At 45.2% G+C, this 15,094-nt stretch overlaps 1 protein-coding gene across 2 annotated transcripts; it reads left to right on the top strand.

Annotated features, from left to right (window-relative positions):
• Positions 1–1,614: 1,614 nt before the first annotated feature.
• Pik3ip1 (phosphoinositide-3-kinase interacting protein 1) lies at positions 1,615–14,502 on the top strand. 2 transcript variants are annotated; one of them, XM_076865585.1, is made up of 7 exons: positions 1,615–1,828; positions 2,829–2,945; positions 3,036–3,155; positions 4,084–4,281; positions 4,386–4,464; positions 12,454–12,491; positions 12,684–12,781. In XM_076865585.1, the coding sequence occupies exons 1-7, from the start codon at positions 1,744–1,746 to the stop codon at positions 12,695–12,697; spliced, it is 651 nt and encodes a 216-aa protein (XP_076721700.1). In that variant the 5' UTR covers positions 1,615–1,743; the 3' UTR covers positions 12,698–12,781. The 2 variants fall into 2 exon arrangements, with proteins under 2 accessions (XP_076721700.1, XP_076721692.1); XM_076865577.2 differs by lacking the exon at positions 12,454–12,491 and having other exon boundaries at positions 12,684–14,502.
• The last annotated feature ends 592 nt before the right edge of the window (positions 14,503–15,094 follow it).

The raw sequence follows: 15,094 nt of genomic DNA, 5'->3' as shown, positions 1-15,094 counted from the left end.
TTATTTTATTCATTTATTTATATGCAGTGCTGAGAATTGAACCTAGTGCCTCACACATGCTAGGCAAGCGCTGATACTGAGCTACAACCTCAGCCCCTCAAATGTTTTCTTTATAGATACAGTCCCAGTAATTAGAACTCTATGTAGCATACAGTGCGTTCTCACAAATGTTTGTAAAATTAATAAAAGTGCTGAAAAGACACCTATGTTAGAATTGTTAAATTCTAAAATTTTGGCATATGTGTGTATGTGTGAATGAATTTACAGATTTTTGTGGCGTAAGTGCCAGTGTAGACCGAGTAGAACACAGGATCAGAAGCTTGTGTGAGGTCATAGAATGATTGCAAAAACAAAGCAATACTATTAGATGATTGAAGGAATCTAAAACTGTCAGCAAATGGCTTTGAAGAGTAAACTAAATGCATCTATCCTTTCATGTCTGAAATCTGATTAAAGTGAACTCAAATTCACTTGAGATTACTTGTGATTCACACTAGCTATCTTTTTTTAAAAAAAAATATTTTTTAGTTGTAGTTGGGCACAATATCTTTATTTTATTTATTTATTTTTATGTGGTGCTGAGAATTGAACCCAGGGCCTTGCACATGCTAGGTGAGTGCTCTACTGTTGAGCCACAACCCCGGCCCTTCTTCTAGCTTTTTATCTTAATAACAACTTTTAAAACTTAGTAAAGTTCTTTTTCTCCTCCATAAATTACTTCTTGCAAGATTGAAAGAGTCTTCCCTTTCTATTTTGGGATTTGCCTGAAGTCACAAGGTAGTCTTGGCAAATCACTCTGCTCTATCTCTCAGTTTACTGAGGCTGCCTGGGAATTTCAACTGTGAGCCAAACAGGAAGAGGACTCTTTTACCTAACTCCAAAAGGCCTAAGTCATATGGATGTGATGAAGTTTGGTGGTAGATATAAATCACTGCAAATGGATTTCCCACAGGGTTGTGGTGGGGGAACAAAGATGTCACTCAACTTCCTCTGCAGGAAAGGGAAGACTATCACAATATAACTGAGCAAATTTTCCAATGTTTGCACAACATTTTCAACTGAAGATACCCCTTCTATATCCCTACTATATACGGACAGCCCAAATCTCAAATGTAATCAAAGGAATATTATTCATGTGACTCTGGCGAAGTTACATTGTTTAAATGTTAAAGTGTCTGTGTTCATAAACATGTATAAATGCAATGGTCTTTTTTCAAAAACTGGTAAAAAGTCATGTCTTCCCTGATACTCTCATTTTTGACCCCTAATATGGTCTTGAATTCTGGTTGTATAGCTAGTATTCCCTCCCTAAACTGTTCTATGCTTTAGTGCTTCTAATCCACACCCCCGCCATGATGTCTCCTGACAGAATTATTCGTTCTGTACTCACACAAATAGAAATAGAAGAGATGAAAAGCCCTGGGGATGCAGCCATGCAGGTCTCAAAATGATCTGATGCTAAACATAACCTGAACCTCTCTTCCTTTCTTCACTTGGCTGAGTTCCTCTCCTGGCTCAGGGTTAGTGATCTTGCATGGCATAGGAGGCTTAGGACCCAGGGGGCGCCTTTCAGCTGAAAAACACCTCGCTGCAGCAAGCTAGCTGGGAAGCTCCCAGTTCTAAAGAGAGGCTGTTTACCAGAAGAGCATAACAAGGGCAGGTCTGACTGCAAGGCTGAAACTGGGAGGCAAAACCGCTGCCAAGGGACCCCAGTCGGACACTGGTAGTTCAATCACCTGCAGAATGGAGGAGGCGAGGATGCTGTCGGTCTGGATACAAACATTCCTTCTCAGCAACATACTCCTAGCAGCAGCCCATGGATCTGGAGGTGAGATTACAATATTTCCTTTCTGTAGTGACTTAATGAGGTGGAATGGGTAAACCCCCATTTCTCAAACATGGCCAAGATGACAGGAAAGGAAGCTTTTAGCTGATTTTTGCTGTCCTATGAAAGCCCCCCCCCCTTCCTTTTCTTGCCAGGGACTTGCAGCTCCATCTTTATCATTAAGAACAAAGACAAGTGACTTTCTCTTTCCCTTTCCTTACCCAGGAGTGGAAGGAGTCTGGAAGTTCATCCCCCTACTCCTTAAGTTCTGCTCTTTTTAAGCCATTTGCATGATGTGTCCAGCACACTGGCCCTTCTTTCCTAGCTTCCTCCTGTAGCTCTCCAGCTGAGGGGAGTGGGAGTTTGGGAGTCACATCCAGGGCAGCGATGAGGCAGGTTCCCACCGTTTGAGGCTCTCCTGAATCTTTTGCCTGACTGAATCAAGGTTTTTGCAGAATTCTCTTGGGAGGGAGTGTTGCCTGTTTGAACTGGCAGAAGGTGGCCTTATCCGTGGAGGAAGGAACACTAGAGTTTATGTAACGTGGACACTCCAACACAGGCATGATTTTCAGGTCTGGCAGACAACTGACCCCAAACTCCTGCCATCTCCTCAGAGACCCTAAGCCAGGACTCCTCCTTCCACGGAGAGGCCACAAGTTCAAAAGTAACAACCCCTTGCTCTGCAGAGCTTTCCATTTACCAAAACCAAAACAAAAAACAAACAAACAAAAAAAAAAAAAAAAAAAAAAAAAAAGAAGAGAGGGATAGGCACCGGCTATGGGCTTTATTTGAGCGCGCTCTCCCTTCACTTCGGGTCTCACTACAACCCTTCAAATCCATCGGGGTTTTCCACGCGATAAGAGGAAGATACAGAAGGGCCAAAGCACCTCCATCTCACATGGGCACCGCCGGGGTGGGCCTTGGCTCCCCTGCCTGCCACGCCCAGAGCCTTCTTTCCGTGGGCTGCCCCTTTCAGGGTCTGGGGGTTTCCTCTTCCTCCCAGGCTGCTTCTGGGACAACGGCCACCTGTACCGGGAGGACCAGCCCTCGCCTGCACCAGGCCTCCGTTGTCTCAACTGGCTGGACGCGCAGGGCCGCCTTAAGTCAGCCCCGGACTTGGGTGAGTGTCCGCCGTGGGTGGGGGACCGGGACTGGTGGGCGGTGGCCGCGATCCTGGCGCCAGCCCATGGTGCCTTCTCTCCCCCTTCAGGATCCGGCAACCACAACTACTGTCGGAACCCAGATCGGGATCCGAGGGGACCCTGGTGCTATGTCAGCGGCGAGACCGGAGCCCCTGAGAAGCGGCCTTGCGAGGATGTGCGCTGCCCAGGTACCCGCACTGCAACCCGGGACCCTGGAATCCCGGCGCACTCGGATGAAGCTGAGCTGTGGTTACACCCGCTGCGCACGTGCGGTCGCACGACGCGACCGCTCCCGCTCCGCCCCTGCGCGGTCTTGATTGGTCAGGGCTGTCTCCAGGCCGCGGGGCTCAAAGCCTATTGGCAGTAGCCACCGTTCGGCGTGAGCTCATCCTCTGCGAGCCCTCGTAAACAACAGTGGGAGGCGAGCCCTGTCCTTCTGAGAGCCGCGAGGGGTGGCTCTTGGTGTTCCCCTGCTAGTATGTTTACTGAGGAGAGTATGCGTTGTGCTGGGCACACTGCTCACATCCTCCCTGAGAAGAAGCTATTTATTTGAGAGAGATGAACCGAAGAGTAGTTCAGTCACATACTAAAGGCAATGTGGGTTCAGATTTGAATTAGTTTCTTTCTTTCTTTTTTCGAACTGGGGACTGAACCCAGGGACGCTCTACTACTGAACTCACCCCCAGCCCATTTTATTTTGAGACAGGGTCTTGCTAAATTGCGTAGGGCCTTGCCAAATTGCTGAGGCTGGCCTCGAACTTGCGATCTTCCTGCCTCAACCTCCGGAATTGCTGGGATTACAGGCGTGTGCCGCCACACTCGGCTTGAATCCCAGTTTCTAAGACTCCAGGAAAGCAGTCTTGTTGCTCCTGAGGCAGCAAGAGAGTTCTCTAGATTTAATGGGATAATCAAAGTAAAGCATTTTATCACAGGGTTTTGCACAAGGTGTGTGCTCAATAAATATGAGCTTCTTGGAGGAGTAATGGATTACCTCTTGGAGTGGAGGTGGGGGGAATCCCTGGAGAGGATGGCAACTGAGCTGGGTCTTTCCCAGATTCACTGCGGAATTCACTCAGGGGAGTCTCTGATGAGAGCTATTTCCCACCTCACTTTCAGAGGCCACTTCCCAAGCACCCCCAGATTCCACAACAGAGCCTGAGACATCTGAAGTGCCAGGTGAAGATGAGGTACAGGCATTCCCTCCTGCCAATGCCCTGCCTGCTCGGAGTGAGGCAGCAGCTGTGCAGCCAGTTATTGGGATCAGCCAGCGGGTCCGGATGAACTCAAAGGAGAAAAAGGACCTGGGAACTCTGGGTATGGCTTCCCCATCCAACTGCCATGGTTGGAATTCATTGAGATGCCATTTGCTGATTTTTCTGGAATGTGGCTAATAGGACCTTGTATCGTGTCCTTGGCAGGCTATGTGCTGGGCATTACCATGATGGTGATCATCATTGCCATTGGAGCTGGCATCGTCTTGGGCTACACCTACAAGAGGTTAGTAGCTACTTTGGAGTTCTCTTGGGAAGAAAGGGGTGAAGGGACACAAAATCAAACCAAACTTCTTTGGCTTTCTTACCCAAAATGAATCAAGGTGTTGAATGAAGGAAGACCAGTTCAAGATGTAGAGATGTGTTTTAGTTTACCAGGTCATCTTGAAAAACCCTTTCCTTTGGTGCCTTTACTCCTTAGCCCAAAGCATTGTGAAATAGAGTTTCTTGTTCCTCATTTTACAGATTAGGAAGTCTTTGTCAGAGATGTGAAATGAATGTCACATTGTCTGGGAGTGGCAGGACCTGGCTTTAAATCCTGCTCTTTTGATAGCAGATTCTTTGTTGTCTAACCCAAACACCTGGCATAGAAGTGAGAGGTGCTACAGAAATCAGGCTGGATACTCAATACAGGGACCTGGAGGCTTAATTCTTTTTGTGAATTATAAAATTCTGCAACTAGAAATGGATCCCAGCCCTGTTTTTGCAGATTTTTAGAAATTTTTAAATTTATCCTTTAATTTAATTTATCCTTTAGGGTAGGAAGGAAAAAGTGAGTTGGAAAGAGTCTGTTTGCTGCTTCTCACAATGTATGAGAAAGTAAAAGGGGCTACCTAGAAGCTCATACTAGGGCATCAGGAAAAGGAATGCTAATTTTTAAAGTCTCCTGAGATTTGGGCTGGGGATGTGGCTCAAGCAGTAGCGCACTCGCCTGGCATACGTGCGGCCTGGGTTCGATCCTCAGCACCACATACAAACAAAGATGTTGTGTCTGGAGAAAACTAAAAAAAATAAATATTAAAATTCTCTCTCTCTCTCTCAAAAAAAAAAAAAAAAGTCTCCTGAGGTGGTGTGAAAGGCTCTGAAAAATCAATGGTCCGTGATGAGAAGAGTCCTAATCATTTTTATAGCACTGGATGACTCTGGAAAATTATTTGCTGTTCTTGAGCAAAATCAGGGGATTTGACTTCCAGCCTCTAGGGTCTGTGATATTTCCAGAGGGTTTGAGGAGTCTCCCTGATAGGGAAGTGACAAGTGGCCCACATTTTCTAGTGTTGAGAGCCGTGTCTGAGGCCCTAGCGCCAGTGGATTCACTCAGCATTATATAAATCTTAGCTGTCCTTAGAGGTGTTACAATCAACCTCATCATTTTACAGATGAAAAGGGGAAGTGTTGGGTAATAATCACAGTGGTAGCAAACACTTACCATCTGCTCAACTGTTTCAAACACTGCTTTAATTCACTTCTCACAGTCACTCTTAGGAGGTAAATGCTGTTATTATCTCCAGTTCACAGATGAGGAAATTGATGCGAGAGAGAATAGGTACCTTGCCTGAGGTTTCACACCTAGCATTTGATGGAGGGAAGTCTTGCCCTTCCACTAATAGCTATCTATGTGAGATGGGGGCAGTGGAGGAGTGGCACATGCCTGCAGTCTCAGTGACTTGGGAGGCTGAGGCAGGAGGATTGCAAGTTCAAGGCCAGCCTCAGCAACTTAATGAGACCCTGTCTGAAAATAAAAAATATAAAAAGATGGTGCCAGGTGTGATGGCACATGCCTGTAATCCCAGCAACTTGGGAGGCTGATGCAGGAGGATTGCAAGTTGAAAGCCAGCCACAGCAACTTAGCAAGGTACTAAGCAACTTAGTGAGACCCTGTCTCGAAAAATAAAAAAAGGGCTGGGGTGGTTAAGTGCCTGTGGGTTCAATACCCAATACAAAAAAAAAAAAAAAAAAAAAAAAAAAAATATATATATATATATATATATATATATATATATAAGATGGGATGTAGCTAGAGGTAAGGCATCCCTAGATTCAATTCCCAGTGCCACCAAAAAAAGAAAAAAAGTTATCTGTGTGACTGGGCAGTTGCTTTTGCTTCTGTTTTCTACTCCAGAGCCCTGCTGTGGGGCTAAGGCATTTGACTACTTAGTTTAGTGAATGGTACATAGTAAATGGTCAGTAAACAATAACTATTTTTCTTTTCTATAAAATATGGGTACTTGACTGCTATTCTACAAGCCCTGTTCCTTCTCTGATTTTCTGTGTTTCAGGAAGCAGAGGTCCAGAGAGGGGAAGTATTGACCTGAGGGGGCATCCTGACTCCCAGATTGAGGTTGTAGTCCATAGTGGGATGGTTGACATGGCAGGTTCAGAGACACCTACTTGTTCATTTCAGAAAGTTAGAGGAAATGAGTTAGTGACCCTGCCCTTAAAATTCATAATCAGACCTAAATCATGTTAGCTGAATTTAACTCTTGAAATATTTCCTCCGTCCTTCACTACTGGATAGCATTTGGCTCTCTTCCAGTCTGTGACAGTTTCCAGGCCTTTTGGGTTTTGAACTAACTAAATGTCCTTAATTCCAGGCTCAGTTCTGGTGTCCAATGAGGTTACCAGCTTTTTCTTTTCCCTCCTAGATTTGTTCTTTTAGGCTGTCATGGGACTGCCTTGTGGCTTAGAATTTACTTTCTTATAAACTGAGGGGGAAGGTACCAAGTCACCAGATTTCTCGTCACTAACCACCAGACCACTCCTTTCCTTAGCAAATATGCTCTGAGAACAGATTGTACAACAGGAAATCACGTGTGGGCTAGAAACAAGCTCTCAGCTTTCATCTCTCCCCAAGTGAGAGAAAATGGAGTGTCCTGGAAAGAGATGTTGGTTGACTGTTGGTGCAGGTGACGTCTGAACCTTGATATACTGTCTATTAAATAGGGATACATCCCCCTCTGTTCCCACGATTATCATTAAGTATTACACATAAGTAGTAGTATACCAATCAGATAATAATCACAATGGCAGGCAACATTTATTTTCTGCTTTTCTCCCCCTGCTTTTTTGTGTGCGTGTGTGTTTGCTAGGGATCAAATCCATGGCTTCACACATGCAAGGCAGGCATTCTACCACTGAGCTACATCCCAAACCTATTTCATGCTTTTTGTTTGTTTTTTTTTTGGAGGGGACTTGCACTCAAAGGAACTTTACCTCTGAGCTACATCCTCAGCCCTTTTTATATTTTGAGACGGGCTTATGGTCTTGCTAAGATGCTGAAGCTGGTCTTGAACTTGTGATTCTCCTGCCTTAACCTCCCAAATTGCTAGGATTACAGATGTGCACCACTATGCCTGGCTGTTTTAAGCTTTCTTACTTTTTCTTTTTCTTTCTTACTTTCTTTTTTTGTGGTGCTGCTGGGGATTGAACCCAAGGCAAGCACTCTACCAACCGAGCTATATCCCCAGCCCTTCATGCTTTCTTTCTTTTTTTAAAAAAAATATTTATTTATTTTTTAGTTGTAGTTGGTTGGACACAATACCTTTATTTTATTTATTTTTATGTGGTGCTGAGGATCGAACCCAGGGCCTCGCAGGTGCTAGGCGAGCGCTCCACTGCTGAGCCACAACCCCAGACCCCCCCCCCCCACTTCTTGCTTTCTTAATAACAAAGGCCCTACTGTATATTCTTCACTGATTATCTTGTCTAAGCCTCAAGACCACCTTAGAAGCACTATTACACTGTTTTACAGCAAAAAGTTGAGACCTAGAATAGTTAAGTACCATTTCTAAGCTATATAACCATTAACGTATGCCTAAAGATTATTAGTATTTCCAAAAAGTCCATCAAAGCCTAGTAGCTTCATATAAATTTGCTTTGAATTGCAAAGGGCAGTAGGAAAAGGAGAGACTTTCCAGAAAACAGCTGGGTTTAGAAGTCAAAAGAAACAAGATCTAGTTCTGGAACTCCCTCCAATTCTGAATGTGATATTAGACAAGTTATTTACCATCTCTAGGCTTCAGTTTACTAATCTGTAAAATGGGGCAAGGAATTAGATATAATGATCCTCTCTCCTCTAATATTACCTAAAATGACAGTACAGTCTGATGGTGGCTATAGGCAGTGCTTGTTCAAATCCCATTTCTGCTGTTAACTTGAACAGATGATTTAACCTTGCTGCATTTGCCTTCACATCCCTAAACAGAGATCATAAACAATACTAATATGATTGTTGTGGGATGGAATTAGTGTAGTTTGGGAGTATAGTTGGTGTTCATAACCTATAGTTACCTTGAGCACCGGGGTGGTGTAGCATTGCTTCTGATTGGGAAATAAATAGCAGCAGTTCACAGCAATAATTGAAGAAACCTGCTTTGCCTGAAGGAGGTCTGTGGTGCTTCCATAATCCTGGGAAAGGCAAGCAGAAGCTTCATCCACACCTGCTCTCTCTGGGCAGCCCAGCTTGCCATCAATTCTGGAGCAGTTGGTAATTACTGCAAGCCTTGAACTCTGCCAAAGGCCATGGGGCTTTGCTAATGGGATGGAGCTTTCCGCTAGCTGGAAAGGGTGGCCAGGCACCAGGCTTCCTCTCTGGGGAAGAAAGGCTGCAGGTGGGGGTTGATAGGAACTCAGCCTGGCTGAGTCTTTGTCTTGGTCGTCTAGGCTAGAAGGTTCAGATGGCCAGTCTCCTACTGGGCAGCTCCCTGTCCCTGCTCCAAGTGTAGTGTCTGTATTAGCTCCAAAGGGAGCTCTTATTTTCTGATAAAAAGGGGAGGGAAAAACAGTAAGCCAACACCACTCCATCCCCTTGGGAGAGGAGCTGAGTCAGTGAATAAGCCTTTTGTTCTTTCTTGGCTGCCAGACAACAGCCTGCCTGTCCCCCATCCCTACCAAGTGAGAGGGGGCTGGGCTTCCTAATGGTTAGTGCAGCAGGTCTGGTGGCATTTCTCTGGTCTCCCAAGGGAGCTAGAGGTAGCCACTCCATCACCAGAACTCATAAGCAGCATTTACAGCAGGTACGTGGGGTCGGGTGTGCTTCCAAGGCTTCTAAATGTATGAGACTAATCCAGACTAGTCCTAGCATCTGCTTCCTTTATCCTTGGTTGCTCTTCCAGTTCAGCTCTGCCTCATTAACACAAATTGATTTTTTTTTTTTTTTTTTTTGTCCCCTGATGATTTGTGTATGATACCGCCTGACAGCAGCAGCTCACAGCCATATGCTTGGTAAAGGAGGGAGTTGAGAAGCAGGGCTCTCTGGAGTCAGACTCCAAAGCCTCAGTTTATTAATCTAGAAAACGGGGATAACATTATCTTTCAAGGTTGGAAGTTAAAAGATGGTGCATATATAAAGTGTGTGGCATCCAGTAAGTGCATAGGCAGCTCTTCTCATCCTGGATGATGGAAAGGTCATTTCTTGGTATCTTGTTAGGTATTTGGGAATTTAGGAGTTCCTGGCTTTCCTTCTTCTTCCAGCCCCTTAGATTTTGAAATTTAGACCTTGGAAAAATATACTTGCAATAATCCATTTGGTTTGTTTGTGTGTGCTTTCTGAAAACTAGAGATTGAACCCCGGGGTGCTCTACCACTGAGCTATATCCCCAGCCCTTCTTGTTTTTTATTTTGAGACAGTTCTCATTAAATTGCTGAGGCTGGCCTTGAATTTGCTATCCTCCTGCCTCAGCCTCCACAATTGCTAGGATTACAGGCTTTTTTTTTGGTGGGGGGGTGATGGTTATGGCTATGTTGCCCAGCTTGGCCTTGAACTGGTGAGCCTCCCTTTTCATCCTCTGAGTAGCTGGGATTACAGGAGTGTGCGATCATGCCTAGCTCATTTCTTTTTGTAAATTGCCTTTTGGTTTTCTACAGGCTTGGGGGCTTCCTTACTGAAATTAAACCCAGACCTTCCAAATTTTTCCCTACTGTGCTGGGTGCAATGACACACACCTGTAATCCCAGTGACTCAGGAGGCTGAGGCAGGAAGATTCAAAGTTTGAGGCTAGCCTCAGCAATTTAGCTAGATTGTGTCTCAAAAATTAAAAGGACTGGGGGTATAGCTCAGTGGCAAAGTGCTCCTAGCTCCTAGGTTCATTCTCTATTTTGATATGGCCCCAGGAAATAAAAATCCGTATTTCTTCCTACATGGGCAGGCTTGAAGAATGTGGCTTTTTGTTTTATTATGGAGGTAGGTATTTCCTTCTGTGTGGTGGCAGCCCATAACTGATGAAATGTCCACTGAATTTTAGGACATGAATGGGGGGAGCACTTGGTCCAGATAACCATCTTCTCATAAATAGTGTCCCTCTATTTTCCCTTTGGGTGTTCTGGGAGACTTTCTGTTGTGGAAGTTGATGGTGTTCAGTACAAGGCTAATGAGAAGAACGGGGCAGTAGCCTTGGCTTGCACACGCAGATACATGGTCACCCCCAGCCACCCTGGGTGACTCAGGAGGAGCTCACAAATCTGCTTCCTATGACCTTACAATGACAGGGAATCAGAGCATATTTCATGTGAGGGAGCCTAGAGTGTCAGGGTCCCTGGAGATTATCAAATCCAACTCCTTATTTTACCGATGACAAAATTAAGGCCCAGAGAGGAGGGGATTATTGAGGTCACATAAACAATACATGCCTTGGCTGGTCAGTGGGAGAGTTTTCTTGGGAAACCAAGTTAAGATAACATTGCTTGGTGAGTCAAGTCATATTCAGGGCAAATCATAAAATCCTGAGTTTTTACATCAGTTTTAGTATTTTCAAATGATTTCATGTTAATTATGTTGGTTTGAGACAGATGAAGAAGCAAAGCTCAGAGAGGCTGTTTTGCCAAGTGTCATGTAGCTTGGCTTAGCCGATATTAGAACAAAAGTAAAGAGAAATGGATGATTTATAGACAGTTGTTAGGCAACTGTGCAAGCTCTTCTTCCTCCAACCCCTCCCTGGCAATATTATTATCCAGTCTCTGGCTGTTCCATTACACTTCACATCAAGGTGGATAGTTAATCCATTTGATCATGGCCATGTCCCTGAGGAAATCTGCAACAAGTTCCTGTGTTATTTTACCATGTCAACCATCAGCCATTTATTTCAAGGCTCCTTCTCAGAGGATTTCCTCTGATGACTGAGCCCAAGTTGCTGGCTTTGGACAAGGATGCCAACTTGGGTCCTGGGTCTTGGTTCTGGTGGGCAGTGTGCTGGGCATTCACCAAGCCCTGTGGTCAGCACTGGAGTGTGGCCAAATACAGTGCTAAGGGCCCTATATGTGCAGTCAGAAAACAGGGTTTGTTTCTTAGGGGATGACCTTGATCAGGTCAGAATTTCTCTGAGCAGTCAGAGCCCACAGATTCTCAGTCAAGTCATATTCAGGGCAAATCATAATATCCTGTGAATTTTTACATCAGTTTTAGTATTTTCAAATGATTTCATGTTAATTATGATGGTTTGAGACAGATGAGGAAGCAAAGCTCTAGTCCACAGATTCTACATTTTTGGAGTGTTCTTTAACTTCTCTGGGCCATTTAATTATCTATAAAGTGAATAAGATCTAACTTTTAGGGTTGAGCTGAGAATAAAGAAAGATAGTATATATAAAGTGCTTAGCTTGGAGTGAGCACTCCCCATGAGTTAAATGGCAATACCATGGCCTGACTGTCACTGAGCACCATGAAAATTCAAAGATATATAAAAACTCTGGGGGCTGGGGATGTGGCTCAAGCGGTAGCGCGCTCGCCTGGTGTGCGTGCGGCCCGGGTTCGATCCTCAGCACCACATACAAACAAAGATGTTGTGTCCGCCGAGAACTAAAAAAATAAAAAATAAATATTAAAAACTCTCTCTCTCCCCCCCTCTCTCACTCTCTCTTTAAAAAAAAAAAAAAAAAACCTCTGGGAGGTCAGATAATCATTCTAGTTTCTTTTTGACCTGAACATCCCTCAGAGCCCTTTTGGTCCCTTGCATGGGTTGGGAATGGTCCACTGACAGCCTGTGCTCACGCCTTCCAGGACTTTTAAGACAAGAATTCTGTCTCTTAGCAGGATGGTCAGATCCATTTTATGGACAACTTTAAGGATAAGGGATGAAACTGGGTTAGTTCTCTGAATCTGTTGGAACCCTGGACCAAAAGAACAAAACATTATCTTGCTTTTAAGACCCTTTCCTCTATATTATTTCCTCTGGACCCCCTGCCACTTTGTGAGGCTCATACTGTTATTACCCCCATTTTACAGATGGGGAAGAAGAAATCCAGATGTTCAGGAGCTTCTTGGTGAGTTTAAGGTAGTCTTAGACCTAGGTTAGCATTAGCCTGGTTCAACCAATGATTTTTTTTTTTTTTTTTTTTTTTTTTTTTTTGTGGCCAGGGTGAATGACTGCTCTTGTTTGGGCCTTGGGGATGCTATCTAATTGAGTGAAATCATGAAGTAGGCATAGCCTGATCACTTCCTTCTTTTCTTGCCAGGGGGAAGGACTTGAAAGAACAGCACGAGCAGAAAGTGTGTGAGAGGGAGATGCAGCGAATCACTCTGCCCTTGTCTGCCTTCACCAACCCCACCTGTGAGATTGTGGATGAGAAGACCGTTGTGGTCCACAGCAGCCAGACTCCTGTTGATCTGCCAGAAGGCAGCACTCCCCTCATGGGCCAGGCTGGCACCCCTGGGGCCTGAGCCCCTCCAGTGGGCAGGAACACATATAGACACTGGTGCAGGACAGCCCGCCCTCCTACAGCTGGGAGGATCGACATTTTGTGTTGTGGTTAAAACCTAACCCCACTTTTTTTTTTTTTTGGGTGAATCCTCATGATAGAAGCAGGTAGGGCTGTGGGGGAGACTGAGTAGAGTCCTATCAGTGCTCATTCTTCATCCCTTAGAGCAAGATTTTGCCTGTGGATGGGGACAGTAGCATGGCTCCCAGAGTGGTGCTGCTGACAAGGGCTTCCACATATTTTCTGTGCCCCTAAAACTGGACTGGGAGCATAGGGAGCTCCCCCAGGCTCCTCTGTGCTTTAACTATATAAGACAGCATCAGCCTCTGCCTTTCTGTTTGTTCTCCATGAGCTTGAGTGGCATAAACTGTTATTCATAGTTCAGGCCAAGAAGGTCAAGAGGAGGCATTTAAGTATTTGGGATGGAACTCCCTACTGACCTTTGAGAACCGGAAGTGAGTTTGTACAAAAGTCAGAACTTTGGGCTGAGAACAGGATCTTGGCCTGGGCCTGCTGGGTGTGCTCCAGCTTGCTGGCAGTGATGTGCCTTGACAACCATGGGCCAGGTCTGGGCCCAGGGACTCTTCCTGTTTCGTAAGGAAAGGAAGGGAAGAATTGCACTAAACATTCCACTTAGGAAGAGGATAAAGAATGATCTGCTCCTGCCTTAGGCCCCAGAGGCAGAGGTGGATCTGGGGGGCCCCAGACCATCTCTCTTCTGGGGTAAACAGTGACCTCTCTTCATTTTGTGCAGGTAGGAGAGTAGCTAGCTAACTTGTGGGAATTATTTACAGTGGGGTCTGGTGAGCTGCTTTTGACTGAACTCAGAGGCAAGGTAACAGCACTTCAGGGCTTGTCCCTGCAGTGCACTTTGGTTTGCAGGTAGCTTTGTAGTCTCCAGGCCAGCACCTTCCTGTGCAGCAGTGGGGTTAGGGTCACAAACCCTAACTTGTAAAACAATCATAGAACATTGGAAAGGACTTTTAAGATTCTCCAAGTCTCTTAGACATGGGCCCAGAGAGAAAGTGACTTGCTCAAGGCCACTCTGTGGCCAATAGAGCTGAACTTCCCGAGTACAACATTTTTCCACTGCACTGTGCTCCTGCTCAGCAGGCCCTCCAAACCCTGATGTCACACTTGGAGGACTTGGCAATCCTCCCTAGCCACAGAGCTTCCTTCCACTGCCCCGTGTGGAGAGGTGGGTGAATGGGGCCCATTTCCTTCAGCTGACTGCTCCCTGGAGCCATTTGCTGAGGGCACCTAGACCTCAGGGGGAGCTCCCGCAGGAGTCCCTTGGTATTAATGATGTTGGGGAAGAGAACATTACTGGTTTCTACTTTTCTATAAAAGGGTTTCTCTGTATACATGTTTTATATACCTCATTCTGACACCTGTGTATAAAGTATGGGAAATCGCTGTGTATTTGACTTATATAAAAACAAGACTCCATGTTGCCAAGCTTTTGTGGGGTATTGTAGGTTACTTTGTCAACAACTGTGTGTGAACATTGCCCTTCTTTTCACTCACTCTAGCCTGTATGTGAAAGGCAGCAACAGTTAAATGGTTGGAAATTGCACCTTCTGTGTCCTGTTGTCATCACCAGGAATCTTTCAAGTTGAAGCTGTGGGAAGGATGGATGTATGGTTGTCTCAGGAAGGAAGTTGGTCACTGCCAACCACTCCCCCTTCAGTGATGTTTGAAATGAAGAGAATTAAAATGAACATCCATACTGTCCTTGTCAGGGACTAGACAAATGGATGGGTGGTAATACTGTGACAACCAAAAGAGGAATGGGTATGGTTGAGAAGGATGGATCTTTGGGCTGCCAGGAGCAGACTTTGGTGGAGGAAGCTGTCTGTGGTTGAATCCTAGGGCTCTATATCGAAAGCTATAACACAGGAATGTTTTTTGGACTTCTGGCAGGGGATTTTAGCAATAGGTGCTCAGGCTCTAGGTATACCCAAGGGTGTCCTCTGCCCATGCCCAGATATTGTTCTACAGTTCTGTCAGAAATGGTCACCTCAGATCATCAGTTTTTTCAAGGAACAAATTTTTGCCCTTACATTGGATTCCTCAAGCTATGGGGAGTACAAAGGAAAAATTACCTTTATATCTTTGGGTTTATGGATTTATATTATGCCCATTAAACAGGCAGCATCAACTTGCCC

The sequence above is a fragment of the Callospermophilus lateralis genome, chromosome 1 (genome assembly GCF_048772815.1).
Source record: "Callospermophilus lateralis isolate mCalLat2 chromosome 1, mCalLat2.hap1, whole genome shotgun sequence".
Classification (NCBI taxonomy): Eukaryota; Metazoa; Chordata; class Mammalia; order Rodentia; family Sciuridae; genus Callospermophilus; species Callospermophilus lateralis.
The sequence above is the reverse complement of the archived record's forward strand: the minus strand, read 5'-3'. Positions and strand labels throughout refer to the sequence as shown.

What these genes read in the sequence shown, in the direction of transcription:
- Pik3ip1 (XM_076865577.2), top strand. Translation starts at nt 1,744, where the DNA reads ATGGAGGAGGCGAGGATGCTGTCGGTCTGGATACAAACATTCCTTCTC. An exon ending in TAAGTCAGCCCCGGACTTGG is followed by an intron (nt 2,946 to 3,035) that starts GTGAGTGTCCGC and finishes CTCCCCCTTCAG; the next exon opens with GATCCGGCAACCACAACTAC. An exon ending in AAAGGACCTGGGAACTCTGG is followed by an intron (nt 4,282 to 4,385) that starts GTATGGCTTCCC and finishes TGTCCTTGGCAG; the next exon opens with GCTATGTGCTGGGCATTACC.